At 37.7% G+C, this 17105-nt stretch overlaps 1 protein-coding gene across 2 annotated transcripts in view; it reads left to right on the forward strand.

Annotated features, from left to right (window-relative positions):
- The first annotated feature begins 4504 nt into the window (after nucleotides 1-4504).
- FBXO4 (F-box protein 4) overlaps nucleotides 4505-17105 on the forward strand; it is a 15886-nt gene continuing 3285 nt past the window's right edge. The window contains exons 1-7 of one of the 2 annotated variants that reach the window (XR_002122420.1): nucleotides 4505-4736; nucleotides 5956-6191; nucleotides 8356-8576; nucleotides 11768-11843; nucleotides 11954-12129; nucleotides 15123-15298; nucleotides 16393-16585. Coding sequence is in view for 1 of the 2 variants with exons in the window: in XM_019629307.1 (XP_019484852.1) it covers nucleotides 4536-4736; nucleotides 5956-6191; nucleotides 8356-8576; nucleotides 11768-11843; nucleotides 11954-12129; nucleotides 15123-15298; nucleotides 16393-16482 (1176 nt within the window). In the remaining variant the exon portion in view is untranslated. Of the gene's footprint in view, nucleotides 4737-5955; nucleotides 6192-8355; nucleotides 8577-11767; nucleotides 11844-11953; nucleotides 12130-15122; nucleotides 15299-16392; nucleotides 16775-17105 lie in introns of those variants that run through there. The other variant, XM_019629307.1, reaches the window with a different exon arrangement.

A 17105-nucleotide genomic window follows, 5' to 3' on the forward strand; every position in this document is an offset into this window, starting at 1 on the left:
TTCCCCTATTTGTATCTTGTTCTTTGTTTTCTTTTATATCTGGGTGTTGTGTCAGAAAGAAAACTTTTATCATCTCAGTTTACCATTGATGACTGAATATTATTTCTTCTGGTCCTAATAACTTTCTGACAGGGTAGCATGGTGGTTAGGAATATGGGCTCTGGAGCCAGAAGCCTAAGGCTAAATCCTAGCCCTGTCGTTTCCTAGCTGTGTGACTCGACATAAAATACTTAGCCTTTTTGTGCCTTAATATTTTAACACAGGAATAATAGTGCCTACCTAACAGGTCATTGAACAGTTAATGAGTTAATGTTCAAAGTACTTAGTTCAATGTCTAGCACATGGTAAGAGCTCAAAAGAGTTAATATTTTCCCTAATGTCTAGTTCAGTGTATCAGCATAATTTGTTCATCATGCTGAGAAATATAATACTCACGAGCTAGAAAAATAGAGTGACAAACTCTTGCTCTGGCCAGTGAGCAGTCACTCACTGTCCTGTCCCCAGGTCAAGTGGTGCTGGCCATTCTAAAAGGAAGCAGGTTTCAGAGAAGAAATCATGGGCTACATGGGAATCTCAAATGTTTGTTACAGGTATGGCCAGAAGAAAGCCTACATTTTTCAGAAAATTTTCAGGCCTAGTCTCCCATGTATATACCCTCTGTATACCAACTTCTACATTTACCAATCAGCTGGATTGACTTTGCTTCTGGTACCATTTGGTCTCGCTCTTATCAGATGTATTTATTGAAATATTAGTGATCTAAATATAATATATACCCTATTTTAAAATAGATTAAACCATGGTAAATCCACACGATTGAGTAGTGTGTAGGTGTAAAAAGCAAAGGGGAGTATTTCTGTAAAATACTATGGGGTGGTCTCACTAAGTGAAAAACAAGGTGGAGATGGTGTATAGTACAGTTTAAAAAAGAATGAATGTATGTATAACCTTGTTGCTTATATTTTTAAAGACCCCCAAACCTTTTTAAAGTTACCTATGGTGGGATGGGAGGTGGGGGGGAAAGAAACCAGTTGGAGGGCACTAGGATGAAAGCTAGACTTTTCCAAATATACCTTGAATTTTGTACATTTTACTTTGGAACCATGTACTGCATTTTTATAAAGAAAAATTACATCAAAATTAAAAGCAACACCTCAAAATCGAAAGCAAAATGAAACAAATGAGCTGCTTTGTGTATCAAATAACTTTTCTGGGCATCTGTAGTGGGATATCCCCAAGGGCAAAATGAGCTGGAAACAAATCAAACTCCTCAATAATTATATCGTTAATTATGCTAATGTAATTAGAAATGAGAATTTTCCACGTGAGAGAAGAGAGATACTGATATGAAATCAAAGAAGATAAGTAAATGTTCTGTGATTCTAAATTTGGGAAATAATAGTATGAACTCCTATTTTCTCGTATAAAGACCACTAAACAATGTCCAAATATAATTTCCCATTAAAATAACCCAGGGATCCCTGGAGAGAAAGCTGATTCTGGATCTTGGGCAAGGCAATTAAAGGGTTGATGAGGGACAATTTTTCTTTAATTCATCTAATAAAAGGAATGATAAAGTTATAACATTTTGCAACTTGTAAACAAATAATCATTGTTAACTGCTAAATCCTTGAGGTGAAAAGCTTATGGGAAATTAGATAATGAATGGATCAGGCTTTTGAAACCACTGTTCAGTCTGAACATTAAGAATGACCTGTGGCTCCCAATCCAAGTACACACGAAATATTTTACAAAACCAACCTAAATTTGATCAAGCCTGGGGCAGAGGAATGTGTTAAAGACACCATTGGAATGCCATGAAGAAAGTCTGGAAAGACTTGACAAATTGCAAGGGAAAAGATTTCTTGGACAAATTGCAAGGAAAAATAAAGGAGGGGAGCCAATAGAATGAAAAAGTTTTATTAATATATCAACCAAATGCAACGTGGATCATCTTTGGGTCATGATTCAAACAAGCCAAATGTAAAAAAAAAAAAAAAAATTCAAGGCAGATGGGGAAGTTATTCACTGACCTGATATTTGGTGATTTTAAAGAAAGTTGTTTAGGTTTGATAACTGGCACAAAGCTTAACGTTTCTTAAAAGTTACCTTATTTTTTAGAGACATACTGAGATATTTAGGGATGAAATGATATGTCTGGTAGTTGCTTAAAAATAATCCAGATTTGGGGATGTATGTATTAGGTGGAGATAGTGATGGAGCAAGATTGGCCATGTGTTGCTGTTTACTCTTTTCCAGTGGTTACATGGGATTTTATTATGCACTTTCATATATATAGTCAAATTTTTTCATAATAAAAAATTATTCTAACCCATTCATTTACAAATATTCACGTTTCTTTGCAAGAGAGCCAAGAACCATTTCACTACTTCATACTTGAACTGTTATTTTTTTTCTTGTGCTAGTTCTTTCTTGCTCCTAGAGAGGGAGGAGAAATGCCAAATGGTTAATCATTCCATGGTTCTTTTTCTTCTCCAGATAGCCTCACAGAACTAAGCATGCAATTGGATTGGTTATTGGCTTTTGGCAGTGGCATGCAAGACAAGTAATGAAACTTTAAATTCAGATCTCACAGAACCTGTTATTGGGCTTTGTTGGATTTCTGTTATTTTGCATTTAGATCCCCAGATATATATGGAGAGAGGTAGAGGTGAACATATATTATGTTAAATATGTTATATATTTAAATATTTGTATATATAAACACAGTTTATGTATATGTTCCTTATAGCCTATCATGATCCTTAAGGAAGTTAATAGTTTTACAAAGATACTGATCCAGTCTTAGATTATGAAGACTGTAACAAATGGAACTAATTTTTAACCAGTGACTTGGGTTACATGTGAGAGAATATTTTGACAATTGAATAATAAAACAATGGTGGACAGAGGTGAAATTTAGAATTCTCATATTTGAATATTTTCACAAAGAATGGAAAATTACATGTCCTGGATATTGTAAGCAATTACTGATTGACAATGACTTGAAACCAGATTATGTAGAGACCTCTGTAACTATTACTATGTCCATTCTTAAGAATGGAGCTTTAGGGCCGGCAGTGTGTGTTGGTTAGGAGTTGGCTTGGGATGCCACCTCTGAGCAGCAGGGCCCCGGTTCAGATCCCACATGAGGGCCAGAGACGCTGCGCCCTCTACAGCGAAGATGGTGAACAACAGCTTGACCTGGAGCTGGGCTGCTGTGAGTCACCGGTGATGGCGTAGGCTGCAGTGGAGCTGCAGTGGGCTGCGGTAAGCTACCATGAGTGGCTGGCAGCCGGCATGAGCTGCCATGAGCCACCATGAGCAGCCATCCAGGGGCCAGGGGCCAGGGGCCAGCGACCGATCTGCCTCGCCGGGGAAAAGTGCAATGATAACACCAACATGGACCAGTGAAGCGACGTCCTCCACAACTAGACTGAAGAACAAAAGGACAGCACCTTGTCTGTTCCCCTTCCCCAATTCCCCAATAAAATCTTTTAAAAAGAATGGAACTTTAAAATCACTGCGTTGTTTTTTTTAATCACATGGTATAACAGATAATGCTGTCTTGTTCTTTATTGAATAATCCTAAAGATTTTAAATTCTATGCTATTTATAACATTAGATTGAAGTGTCTCTTTAAGGAGCAAAGATCTGGTTTTTGAGCAATGTTCTTTGGATTAGATTAAGTGAGATAATCTATTTGAAAATGACTGACACATAGTACTAAATAAGCATTTGTGTCTTTCTACCAATAGAGACCGTACCCATTTCAATAATAATAGATAACTTTGTTATGTGGGCTACGGCATGGTTTCTTAAAGCCCTTTTAAAGTAAGGCTAGACAAAGGGAATAAAATGGACACGTTTTGAGAGATAAAAATCTCACTAGTGGGATTTCAACAGTACAGTATCTTGTTTCTCTTATTATGTTAGCATATTTGGCTGCCCTTTTATGAGATACATACGTTCAGCAATTTTAAAAATGTACTTATACTTTTATATAGTGGAAATTCTCATTTTGGCATAAGGTTCTTTATGATTGTGCTTCTGATGTCCTCTCTAGCCTCAATTTTTGTTACTCAAGAAAACAAATGGTAAATTGGAAACCAACCAACCAAAAAAACCCCAAAAAAAACATACCTATCCTAGCATGGCTGTGCTGAGAAGGAAGTACTAATTGGTTATTAAAGCAACGACAGTAAAAGGCCCATCTATTAAACACGTAGGAGTTGCCGAGGCCCAGACAGCGGGCAAATCTTGGGTGAAGAAACGACGTTATAAAGGAGCAAGAGATTTCACGCCCACGGGCGAGGTCAGCGTGGAGAGGCCGAGGCCCGCGGTGCAGAGGCAGGGCCTGCGGCCCGAGCGTCCGGCGCAGCTCTGCACCGCGCCCGGCGGGGCCTCCGCTCCTCAGTCCTCCCCGGCTCTGAGGGCGGACCCGCTGCAACAGGCCGCCCCGCCCGGCAGGCCGGAGGCGGGCGGCGGGCGCGTCGGCGTGACCTTGCGGCGGTGCGCGCGCGGCGCCGGCGGCCATGGCGGGAAGCGAGCCGCGCAGCGGAGGCGGCTCCCCTCAGCCCCACCACAGCGACTGGGGCCGCTTGGAGGCGGCCATCCTCAGCGGCTGGAGGAGCTTCTGGCAGTCGGTGGGCAAGGAGCGGACGGCGCCGAGCGCCCCGCGAGAGGAGGCGGATGTGGAGGCGGACGAGGAGACGAGCGCCCTGACGCGGCTGCCGGTGAGCGGCGGCCGCCGGCCGCGGAGGACCGAGGGGCCGGGCCGGGTGGGGTTCGTCGTCAGGGCGACCTCTAGGGATCTGGGGACCTCCCAGCGCCCCGGTCTGGGTCTGGCCTCTTCCCTGCAGCCCTTCCGGGCAATGTCATCACCTGGGAGCCACTGTTGACCAGAAACGCCCTGGCGTTGAGTCCTGTGCTCCGCGGCGGGGCCGAAGGTCTCAGCGAAACTCACCTTCAGGGGGCTCCCTGATAACAAGCCCTCAGGTTGTCAACCCCCAGGCAGGTCTCGGGACTAGGACACCCTGAACGTCAGGTTGAGGAGACACGGAGACCATTCCCGACTTTCTGGTTAGCCCGGGGAAGCATCCCGTGTTCCCAGCGTCTTGCATCCACAGCTCCGCGTCCGGAAACTCCCCTGAGGATACATAGTGCGGCTCTTACCTTAGCAGATACTTGAAGTAACAGGACTGCCACTCATTTGAAAATAAATGACGAAGTGACAGGTGTCTCGAGTTACAACAGGCCACAAGAATCATACACATCGTGTATTGTTAAACATTTCAGATAGATTGGAAAAATGGAGAGAGAAGTTCTGAGAAATGATTGAAGTTAGTGTCTCACCTGGACTACTGACAGCTCCCCCTGACTTCGTCAGAAATGGAGAACTGCGGGCTTCGAATGCCTCCGCGGGTCTCCCCTTTGCAGAGCTCCTTGGAAATAATTTAATAGATTTTATAGAGGAACTCAGATGATAAAAGTGTTCTTTGATCCAATGATAGAATCAGCAGTTTATCTGCTTGATAAAGGTTTTATGTTGAAGAATAAGTTATTTCCTTAAGTAATTTACTCAGATGGTGTGGAAAAAGATCGAGAAGGAACTGAACTCATTATTTTGCTTGAAAATATCAGAACAATGGTTGGTGTTTCAGGAATGTTTCAGTGTTTCAGAAGTTAAGCGTTCAGTTATGATTCTCTCCTGATGGTAGGAAAATAACTTCTGAATGTTATATTTAATTATGAAAAATACTGGCTGTTAAGTTGATCTAATGTTAATTTTGTAATTTATCATGATAGATTTAAATAACAAGACAGACTGCTCAGTTGACCTTTGGCTCCCTGGTATAATAATAATTGTTTTTTGTAATTTATTGTCAAAAAATTTCCCAAGATTAATTTCCAAATTATTCATCTCTCTTACCTCCTTGCTTTCCTCTGTTTCAGATTGACGTACAGCTGTATATTTTGTCATTTCTTTCACCTCATGATCTGTGTCATTTGGGAAGTACAAGTCGTTATTGGAATGAAACTGTACGAGATCCAATTCTGTGGAGATATTTTCTGTTGCGGGATCTTCCTTCTTGGTCTTCTGTTGACTGGAAATCTCTCCCTGATCTAGAAATCTTAAAAAAGCCTATGTCTGAGGTCACTGACGGTACATTTTTTGACTACATGGCAGTGTAAGTATCTAGTTTTGTGAATTAAAGAGAAGATATTTAATTTAGCTGTATTACAAGGCCATAGTCCTGCTACTAATTTGTTTCATACGTTTTGGGTTTAAGTGTCCTTTTGTAAAAATTGAGGGTTAAGTTAAATTACTTCCTCCATGGAACCCTTTCCACTTTCACATTTTGTTATTGTCCTGTGATGCTTGACTAGAGTATTTTAATATTATAGATAGTTTCATATGGCAAGAAGCGAAACTCTTCTTAAAAATTTCATTATCCTTAGAACACTTTTTGTTTTGTTAAATAGTAAATACTTTTCCATATCCAGAAAAGGAATGGCCAGAGATCAGAGAGCAGTTCTTTGGCAGGAAAGAAAACCATTCTCAAGCTTCTGGGAAATAAGATTTTTGTTACTACACAAACCATTAATATTTTCAAATATCACGTGGGTGAGATAATGTTATTGAGCAACTAGATTCTATGAGGGTTGCGTTATGTATATTTATTTAATCCTCACCCAATAAGGAGGTATTATTCATGTGTTGTGGATATGGAATTGAGGTTCAGAGTAGTTGTGGGCTTGCCTAAGGTCTTATAGCTTGTAGGGGCTATTCAGGTCGGAACCCCATCATGATACCTTAAAAATATAATGTCTTTGAATCTGGATATAACCCTCTTTACTGAAAGTCCCAAATTTAAGGCATTGTAAATACAATTAAAAGAATATTTGTGCTTTAGTTAAGAATTGTTTTTGCTGTGCTAGATTTAGTAACTACATACAGGATTTTTCCACATATTTTATTTAAGTTATTCAGGATATTTCCTTATGCTACTCCAGGTGGCATTACACCAATTCTTGTGAGACTGCTTGATTAAAATGCATGTTATATGTTGTTACATATAATTTCAACAGGTGCTATGTTACTCTCATTTGCTGGGCATTACTTGTACATTCTCACACAACCAACCATAGCATCCAAGCATATCTGATGCTCTGGAACCACATTTTCCCCAGGGATAGTAATAATTACAGTAAATAACTACCTTTGTGATCTTACAAATTATTTCTGATCCTCACAACATTGGATTGATTGTATTGCTCAAATAATGCACTCGAAAAAACTGAAGCTTACACTATAAATGACTTATATAAATAGAGTGGTGAGGCTTGGCCAGATCTACCTAGCTTCAAAATTGTTTTTTTTAACTCCCTTCTTGAATTAACAGGGTTTCTAAATAAAGATGATTGTCTTGTTAAGCTAGTAATTGTCTTAACCATGTTGATTTAGTTAAAGGCCTTCAGGTTTTATTTTGACTTGGGTAACTTTTAATTTTTGATAATATGTAAAATTGCTAGTTTAGAAATTTATAGCTATTGAAAGGAATTGAGTTGTTTATTTTACATGATTCTTAATTTGCTAGGTTATCTGTAAGGACTGTTTGAGCCTCCCTGCATATGTAACACTTGCTGAATTGTTACATTTGAGACTGTTAATAGGAGTACCTAAGAAATTTGGCTGTATCGGTTGCCTGAGTAAATTTTTTTTGTTTGATCTCTAGGGACTTATGCCAACTATCTGTGTAGTTTATCTTTAGTGCAGTGTTTCTCAATCTTGGCACTACTGACATTTTGGACCAGATAGTATGGGAACTGTCCTGTTCATTGTAGGATGTTTTGTAGCATTCCTGGCCTCTCCTTACTAGATGTCAGTAGCACTGCCCCACTACCCCCCTATTGTGATGTCTCCAGACATTGCCAAATATTCCTGGGGTGAGGAAATACTTAAAAAGGTAATGGCAGGTGTGGGAAGCAATCTCCCCAGGTTGAGAATCACTACTCTGCATAGTGAATTTTAACCACTGAAACAAGTGTCAGACCCAGTGTTCCAAGAGAGAATCTAAATGAAAGATTATAAAGTAAGTAACCACTTCCATGGAAGACTTTCTTAGATATTAGACCGCTACTACTCCCATAGCACCTTCTTTTTTTTCTTGTCATGGCGCTTGGCATACGTTATAATGATGTCTGTTCTCCACTGCCCTCCTTGAAAATTGGGACTATATAATCATTGTATCCCTTGTGTCTAGCAAATTCTCAGTAAATTATAGTTGAGTGAATAATGGACTTAGTAAGTTTTTTCTGTGTTAATTTTCTAATTGCAACAATTTTATGCAGCTATAAAATGTGCTGTCCAAATACCAGAAGATCCTCGAAATCTAGCCGTCCTATGTATGGAGCTGTCACCTCATTTTTACACTCGTTGATCATTCAGAATGAACCACGATTTGCTATGTTTGGACCAGGTTTGGAAGAACTGAATACATCTTTGGTGTTGAGTTTGATGTCTTCTGAGGAACTTTGCCCAACAGCTGGTTTGCCTCAGAGGCAGATTGATGGTAATTTTTATGTTAATCTACAGTACATAATAATTCAACACTTTGAGTTTGACACTAATGTTAAATAGAAAGAAAGTCATTTTTTAATTAACTCATATAATGAAATTCAGTGATTTGGTGAATGGGAGCCCCCCAATTCCCAATGGACTGAAACAATTAATTTATTTTTTATGAGGTAAGCTTCCTTTTATTTCCTCAAGTTTGTGTAATACAGAATATAAGATTATGTGAAAGTAAGTTATATGTTGCCATGATGTTGTATTTGTACAGTATTTACCATATTTTAAAAGAATGTTAACAGCAAAAACCATTCAGTATCTACTATGTGCAAAGTATTTTCATATACTGTATATTGAAATTTCAGAAAAGCTAAATTATCACCTTACCCTTCTTTCTATGAAAAGAAACGAATACCCATGTAGCTAGTTGTTAAGCAGGATATATAATAAATATAAATAACAGTATAATCTGGCTTATACTTATTAATTTATTTAGAGCACCTATTAGATTCTAGAGATACAGGGATTTAAAACAAGCAACATAAAAAATCTTTGTCTGCCCTGAAGATACTTGGTCTAGGTGAGGGCAGAGACAAGTGTACAGGTGATTAGAATATGACATAATTAGCTCCTGGTTAAAAAGGTAAGGGTCAGAGAAGAGTCATTAGGATGAGTAGGAGTAGGTATTCTAGGCACTGAGAACTACATATCTAAAAGCACAAAGCTCCGTGTGCATGACACATTTGAAGTAACTGTGTGTCTATAGTGGTGGGTGAGAAGACACTTGTGTGCCATGCTTGCGCCTTCAGAAGCTCTCAAAGGGTTTTAAACTGAGGAGTGAGATGATCAAGATTGCATTTTAGAAAGATCATTCTGGCTCTTGAGTGGGAAATTGATTAGAAGGGTCTATAAAGACATGGAGACCCATTAAGAAACCACTATAATATTGTGACAAAAAATTAGGGATATAGAATTAGCAGTAATGAGGATAACTCCAGGTTTGTGGTGTGGTTTTCATATTGGATAATAGTGCCATTCGCTAGGATAAGGAAACACAGGAGGAGGGATCTGTATAGGGAGAATGGCAGCCACTCTTTGGAATATGTTGACTTTGATAATGCTGAGAGATACAAGTAAAGATGCCTGCTGTAAGCAATCCCCTTGAATGGAAGGTCCATTAGGGTAGGAATCTTGTCAGCTTTATCCTTAGCTGTATCTGAGGTGCCACGCACATAGTAGGCACTCCATATGTATTTGACAAATGAATGAGCAAATGACTTTATGGATTACTTTATGCATCCAGATCTCAAGAGCAAGATCTGGGCTAGAAATCAAGATTTAGGAAGCATAGCGTCCACATGGACTTAGAACTTTCTGAGATGCTGAAATCTTTGGAGGAAGGGATTATCAAAGGGAGATTTATAAATGACAAGATTAAGGAAGTGGAGATGGTCCTATATCTGAATGGTGTGTGTGTCTCAAAGAGATGTAGTTGGTGAATAGTGGTTAAGACATACCACTGGGGAGTAAAGAGAACATTTACCTTACCTCTTTACCTTGAGATGTGAAAGAGTAAGCAACCTTGTTACTTGAAAGTCAACTGCAAGAGAAGCAGTACGTAGGGCAAGCCAATTTCAGGTAAGGCCATGAGGTGGAAGGAACGCTTGAAGAAGAGATTGGGGATATGGGGAAACTTGCTGATTATGAAATGGCGATTTCATTTTCCAAACAGCTGCACTGATTGTTTGAAAATGCCAGTGTAATTACGCCTCAAACCCTGCAAGATCAGGGAGGAATAGAGGGATGGGTTCTTGGCAAGGTAGTACAGACAGCATGGCGAGCATACTGGGTTAAGGTTAGATGTGTTGAGAAGGTAATCTCTGGAAGTTAAACCGATGAAAACAAGGATCACGGTAGAATTTATTTCTGTGATCTCTTTTGGGGGGTGGGAGGGTTATGCACCAGACCTTGTGGCCGGAGGACTCAGGTCACTTGATCTGATATGCTGGCATTACGAGCCACCAAGATCTCTGTAAATGTGTTGCCCGGAATGGTGACATAAGATGGCATGGCTTCCTTGAACAACTGTATTGGCTATAATGCAGGGATTAGGATATGAAAGATAGAGTTGTCCTAATGAGGTAAGTAGGGGCAGATTATATTAACGTTTTGTTTATCTGAAGAACAGTGGCTTTGAAAAAAAGAGACATAAATAGGCATTTTTAATGAATCTCCAGTTGCTGTCAGAAGAATGATAGTAGGGGGCAAAAGTGGATGTAGAAACTGGTTTGAAGTGATTGCAGGAGTTCAGGTGAGAGATGATGACTAAAAGATGGGAGTGAGAATGGAGAGAAGTGGAGCGATCTAAGAGGACTTTTATCTATCAAAAAGAAGTAGAGCCATGGAAGAAGAGAAGGACCTTTCTGAGACGCAAGAGGAGAATCAGCCCCTGAGTGTTAACACAGCCAAATGAAAGAAGAGGTTTAGGGAAAAGGACAACTAACAATGTTGAAAGATTCTGATACAAAATAGTAAGAAGCTAGTACTATTTAGCACCTATTTACCCATCACTTTAGTAGGAATTTTATGTATGTAATCTCTTTTAATGCTTACAATAATCCTAAGAAGTGTATATTCTATATTTTGATGACAAAACTGAGGCCCACAAAAACATGGCTATATGTGACAAATTCAAGATTCTAACCCATCTAATTCCAAATTTTGATACCAGCCATATTTCCTCGATGTTCTAAATTGCCATTTGGTGACTCCCCATCAATTTAAAAACACTTTCAGAGGGGTAAAAAAGTCATTTCTTTGGATGTTTACATGAAGTACAAGACTAATGAGATACATGAAAATATTAAAATGAGTCTTAATCCTGAGGATAAATAATAGTAGCTGTTATGACACAGCTGCTATGTATATGATGATAAAGTTAATGATGATAGTGATGATAGGAAAATGAATGTTATAAGCTTAGCAGTTCTTTGTTCTTTGTATTTTTGTTTCTAATGTGAATGAAAATTGCAAACAGCATCTTTTTTTCAACACAGACATTTCATTCTAAAACTATATAACTTGTCAGAATTTTTTGTTTGCTCTTGCTTACACTGGGTAATTTTTTTTCAATTTGATCTTTTGCTGTCTTTATTAACGACTTGTTTTGATAACTGTAATTTTCTCCTTTAGGTATTGGATCAGGAGTCAATTTTCAGTTGAGCAATCAACATAAATTCAACATCCTTATATTATATTCAACTACCAGGTAAGGCTACCTATGTGGTGACTTACCTGAGACATCATCACTGGAATATTTTAGGAGGATGGAACCTGTTAGGTGTCTGTTTATGTTTTACATTTATATTTCTCTTGTAGAAAGGAAAGAGACAGAGCAAGAGAAGAGCATACAAGTGCAGTTAACAAGATGTTCAGTCTACAGAATGAAGGGGATGTTCAACTAGGAACCCGGTACAGTGTAATTCCACAAATTCGGAAGGTGTGTGAAGTTGTTGATGGGTTCATCTATGTTGCAAATGCTGAAGCTCATAAAAGTAAGCGTTATCTTATTTTCTTTTTAAAGGCACTTTGCAAAGCAAAGGAGAATGTTTTTATGCTTTATCGTGGCTTCTTAAGAATATGCTGGTTAGTTTTATCAATGTGATTCTATATGGCCATTCCTGTTAATAGTGGGTTCATAAACCTTGATGTGCATTAGGATCACCTGGGGAGCTTGTTAAAAACAGCTGCCTGATTCCTATCCTGGTGGATTATGATTCATATATTAGGATTGTGTCTTGGGCATCTATTTTTTTAACAAGCACCTACAGAATTCTGATGCATACCAAAATATTAATAAATACTATAACTACATGGTATTTTTTTGTTGTATGCTTCTGCAGTTTTTGTTATTGCTGTTTTGTCTGCTTCTAGCCATATTCAAATAATTTATGCAGATAACTGAAAATTTTTACCATTGTTTTCATTATCCAGATAGTAGAGACAAAAAAAAATCAAAATGAAATGACCATTGTCAAGAGATAGAGCCGTCAATAGAACCAGACCCAGAGATCACCTGGATGTTGGCACTCTCAGAAAGAAACAATAAAATAACTATGATAATAAAAGATCTAGTGGAAAAGGTGGACAATATGTGTGAACAGATAGGGATTTTCATCAGAGAGAAGCTATAAAAGAATAAAATGGGAATGCTAAATATGAAAACTATGATAGCAGGTGAACAGTTCCTTCAGTGGACTTATCAACAAAGGAAACTTTCAGTGTACCTGAAGATAGATAAGTTGAAATTATCCAAATTAAAACACAAAGAGGAAAAAGAGTAGGAGTGGGGAACAGAGTCTCCAAGAGCTGGGGGAACCTATCAAGTGATCTCACTCAGGGGTCAGCAAACTTTTTCTTAAAGGGCCAGATAGTAAGTATTTTAGACATATGAGCCATGTGATCTCTCAGAGTTACTCAGCTCTGCTGTTACAGTGCTAAAGTAGCCATAGACAATTTGTAAATCAATGTGAGCATTGGTGTTTCCCAAAAACTTTTAGTTATAAAAACAGATCTGCAGAATGTAGTATGTTAACCCCTGGTCTAACTTATGTGTATAATTGGAGTCCCAAAATAAGGGAGTAAGAATAGGGGGGAAAAAATTTTGAACAGATAATGACCAAAATTATTTTAAAATTACTAAAAGACAACAAGTCACAGATCCAAGATCCTCAGAGAACTCCAAACCTGATAAATAAAAACACGTCTGGATACATCGTAGCCAAACTGATGAAAACCAAAGATAAAGAGAATATCTTGAAGACAGCCAAAGCAAAAGGAAATATACATATGGAGGGCCAAAGATAAGGACAGAAACTTCTTGACAGAATTGCTGTAAGCTAGAAGGCAATGAAGGGAAATCTTGGCAATATTGCAAAGAGGTGAAAATCTTATATCCATTAAAGAAATCTATCAAAAATGAAGGCAAACAAAACCCGAGAAAATTCATTTTCAGCAGATTTGTGCTGGAAGAAATATTAAAGTAAAGCTCTTCAGGACAATATGACACCAGTCGGAATATTGCACCTACAAAAAAATGAGCTCTGGGGTGGAAACAAATAGCTATATATAAAAGATTTTTTTTTCTAATTTTAATTTTCTTGTAATTATATGAAGGAACATAGTACCTACCAATATATTGTGGGCATATGATAATTTTAAGTAAAACATGATAATACACAACATGAAAGGTAAGAAATGGAAATATAGTCTTATAAATAAGGTTCTTCTATATGTGATGATGTATAATACTATTTAAATGTAGACTGGTATAAGTTTAAAATGTACGAGTACATTGTATCCTTGAGCAACCAGTAAAAAAAGTGTAACAGGTGTAATTAAATAAGTAGTGAAGATAAAATGGAATCATTACAAACTTCAAAAGAAGGCAGGAAAAGAGAAAAAAATAATGAATAGAGGAACAAGTCAAAATACAAGAGTCATATGGTAGATTTAAATGTACTGTGTTGATAATTACATGAAATGTTTGTGTTCTATTAGCATATAACAGATCATCTCCAAAGCAGTGGCTTGAAACACCTATTTATTAGCTCACAGTTCTTTGTGTCAGAAGTCTAATCATGGCGTGGTTTGGTTCTCAGCTTAGGGTCTTGTAGACTGAAATTAGGGTATCAGATGGGTTGCATCCGTTTTTGGAGTCTCTGGGGGGAAATCTGCTTCCTAGCGCACACAAGTTATTTATTGGCTGAATTCAGTTGCTTAATGTTGTAGGACTCAGGTCCCTGTTTCCTTGCTAGCCTCTAGCTGGGGGCTGCTCTCAGCTTCTAGAGGCCATCTTCATTCCTCATCATGTGACTCCCTCTGTCTTGAAATACAATGGAGAATCTCGCTCACAAGGGAGGAGAACCTTATCCCTTTTAAGGGCTCACCTGATTAGATCAGGCTCACTGAAGACAATCTCCCTTTCTTCAAGTCAACTGTGTTTTATAATAATACAGCCTAATTACACCATTGATATTCCATCATATTTGCAGATTCCTCCCACACTCAAGGGGAAGGGCTTTCAAGGGTGTGAGTCATTGGAGGAGATATTTTAGAGTTCTGCATACCACAAAATGTCAGTGATTGACACACTACAGTGAAAGGCAAAGATTGTCAGTTTGCAGAAAAAAGCTAGACCCAATTATATGTTTAAATTTTTGAAATTAAGGCCTTTGAAATAAAGGGTAGTGATAGCTACAGAAATGTGAGAGGAAAATATATTGAAGTATTTTTGCTTTTAAACTCTAGAGGCATCTGAATGGTACTGTGATTTGTTTTCCCCCTCTGATTTCACCTAAATTCCTATCCTTGTAAGGCTACTTATTGTAATTTTATAACAGATCGGTAAATGAACAAAGCAATAAATGCGGTTTGTTATGTTTGGATCCTGGTAATATTTTGGTTTCCTTATTTTGTTAGTTTTTAATTTTATTATTTTAAAAGTCATTACAAGTAATGCACATTAAGAGTTTTGACTATTCCTTAGGACATCAATGGCAAGATGAATATTTTCGTATTATGGCAATGACAGATCCAGCCTTTGGATCTTCAGGAAGACCAGTGCTGGTTTTATCTTGTATTTCTCAAGCGAATGTAAAAAGAATGCCTTGTTTTTATTTGGCCCATGAGCTGCAGCTGAATGATCTCAACCAACCATGGATGGTAAGATCCTTTCATCTCTGGTGAGAAAATTCTTGTGAATGTTTCATTCTATTTTGTATTTGATTTTATTTTTTCCTACTCATTCCCTTTAATAAAGTAGCATTGTAAAGTCAGTTTTAATAGCTTAATTGGTGTGAGATATTTGAATGATGTCAGTAAGTCTCAGCTGATCATTTACTCCCTACTTGCCTTTCCTGTTCATGGATGCAGTGAGATAATAATTTGGGATTGTTTATTTTAGATGCCACTATCATGTGTTTTTTTTTCCATGGCTTTAAGGGCCATCAAAAATATAGATTCCATCTTATAGTTTCTTGCCCTCCAAATTTTCTTTAAACATGGAATCTTTTCATCAAATGAAACCTTACATGAAAGCCCCTAGGTAAAATAAAGAAAAAATAATATTGGAAATACTTTTGCTGAAAAAAATTAGAGGATTTTCTTCCTTCTTTCCCTTCTCTCTTCCATGGAGTCTGGAACACAGTTTGAAAGCTACCAATAAAGCTGTGCCTTCCTGAGTGGTGGGAGTTTTAGCTTACCATAGGAGAAAGGGCAGGCTTAAAGACACAGTTTTGCATCATATTTGTCAGCTGACTACCTAGGTTCATTCAAAACTCTTTTCTTTCTTTTTCTTTTTTTTTTTTTAGCTGAGCCATCCTGCCACCTGTTGGCAACTCAGCGGCTGCTCAGCTCGGGCCGGGACTTGAACCGCTGTTGCTCAGAGCTCAAACTCAAGTGAGCTCTTAACCAACTGAGCCACTCAGCCGGCCCCAACTCTTTTCTTTTTCAAAGTTGATCTTTTGGAGGAATTTCTTTTTTCCTCATTCATACAAACAAGTCATGGAAACTGATCTACCCATGTTCCAAGATAACTAATAAGCTTCATGTTGGTAATCATGACAACATAAGAGATCTTATTTTTTATTTAAGCTCTCTAGAATACAAAACTTGAGTGACTCATCTAATGCTTACTGGGATTGTTTTAGTTTTTTGTTTGTTTGTTTGTTTTTTTAGTGTCTACAAAAATGTCCCTCATAATCATAAGATTTGGACTTTGTTTCCTACTGATAATGGTCTCTCTCATCTGCTCATAGGTCCAGGATACAGAAGCTGAAACTCTGACTGGTTTTTTGAATGGCATTCAGTGGATTCTTGAAGAAGTAGAATCCAAGCATGCAAGATGATTGTTTTAGACTTTGGGAACTGAAACCATTTGACACTTGTTATAAAGGTCATGATGATGTGGATATTTGCTCAATCAGCTCATTTTGTCCTGCCTTTTTGCAGGTAGGCTTTATATTGGAAAGCTGTAGCTTCTGTGTTTTTAATATGATTTTTGCTTTTTTCCTTAAATCAATTACAAGAAAAAAGTTTCAATGCTAGTATTTAGCCCCAAAATGAACCTTTTAAGATTTTTTTGATAATTTTTATATTTTCTGTTTCTTTTTAAAAATATTAAAGTCTGTATAAAACAAGTTTGTGACTCTCGTTATTTGTGGTTTCTGTTCTTTTCAGTTCAAAGATTGCCCTAGTGGGGAATAGCAAATTCACTAAGCTTTCTATAAGTTCTTTTCAAGGGTCCTTAAATGGTTATCAGAAAAGAAGTTTTTATCTATTTTTAATAAATATACTGATAGACTAGAATATTCTGGAATAGAATTTAATATTATGGCCATAGTTTCTGTTTATTTCTGAAACAGTAGAAATTAAATTTATATCATATTTAATACTAATTCAGTGAAAATAGCTTTTCCTGGAAGTTCTTAATATTTTCAAATATTGGGTTGTTGGAAAAGCCATGACGCAT

The sequence above is a fragment of the Hipposideros armiger genome, unplaced genomic scaffold, assembly GCF_001890085.2.
Source record: "Hipposideros armiger isolate ML-2016 unplaced genomic scaffold, ASM189008v1 scaffold_838, whole genome shotgun sequence".
Lineage (NCBI taxonomy): Eukaryota > Metazoa > Chordata > Mammalia > Chiroptera > Hipposideridae > Hipposideros > Hipposideros armiger.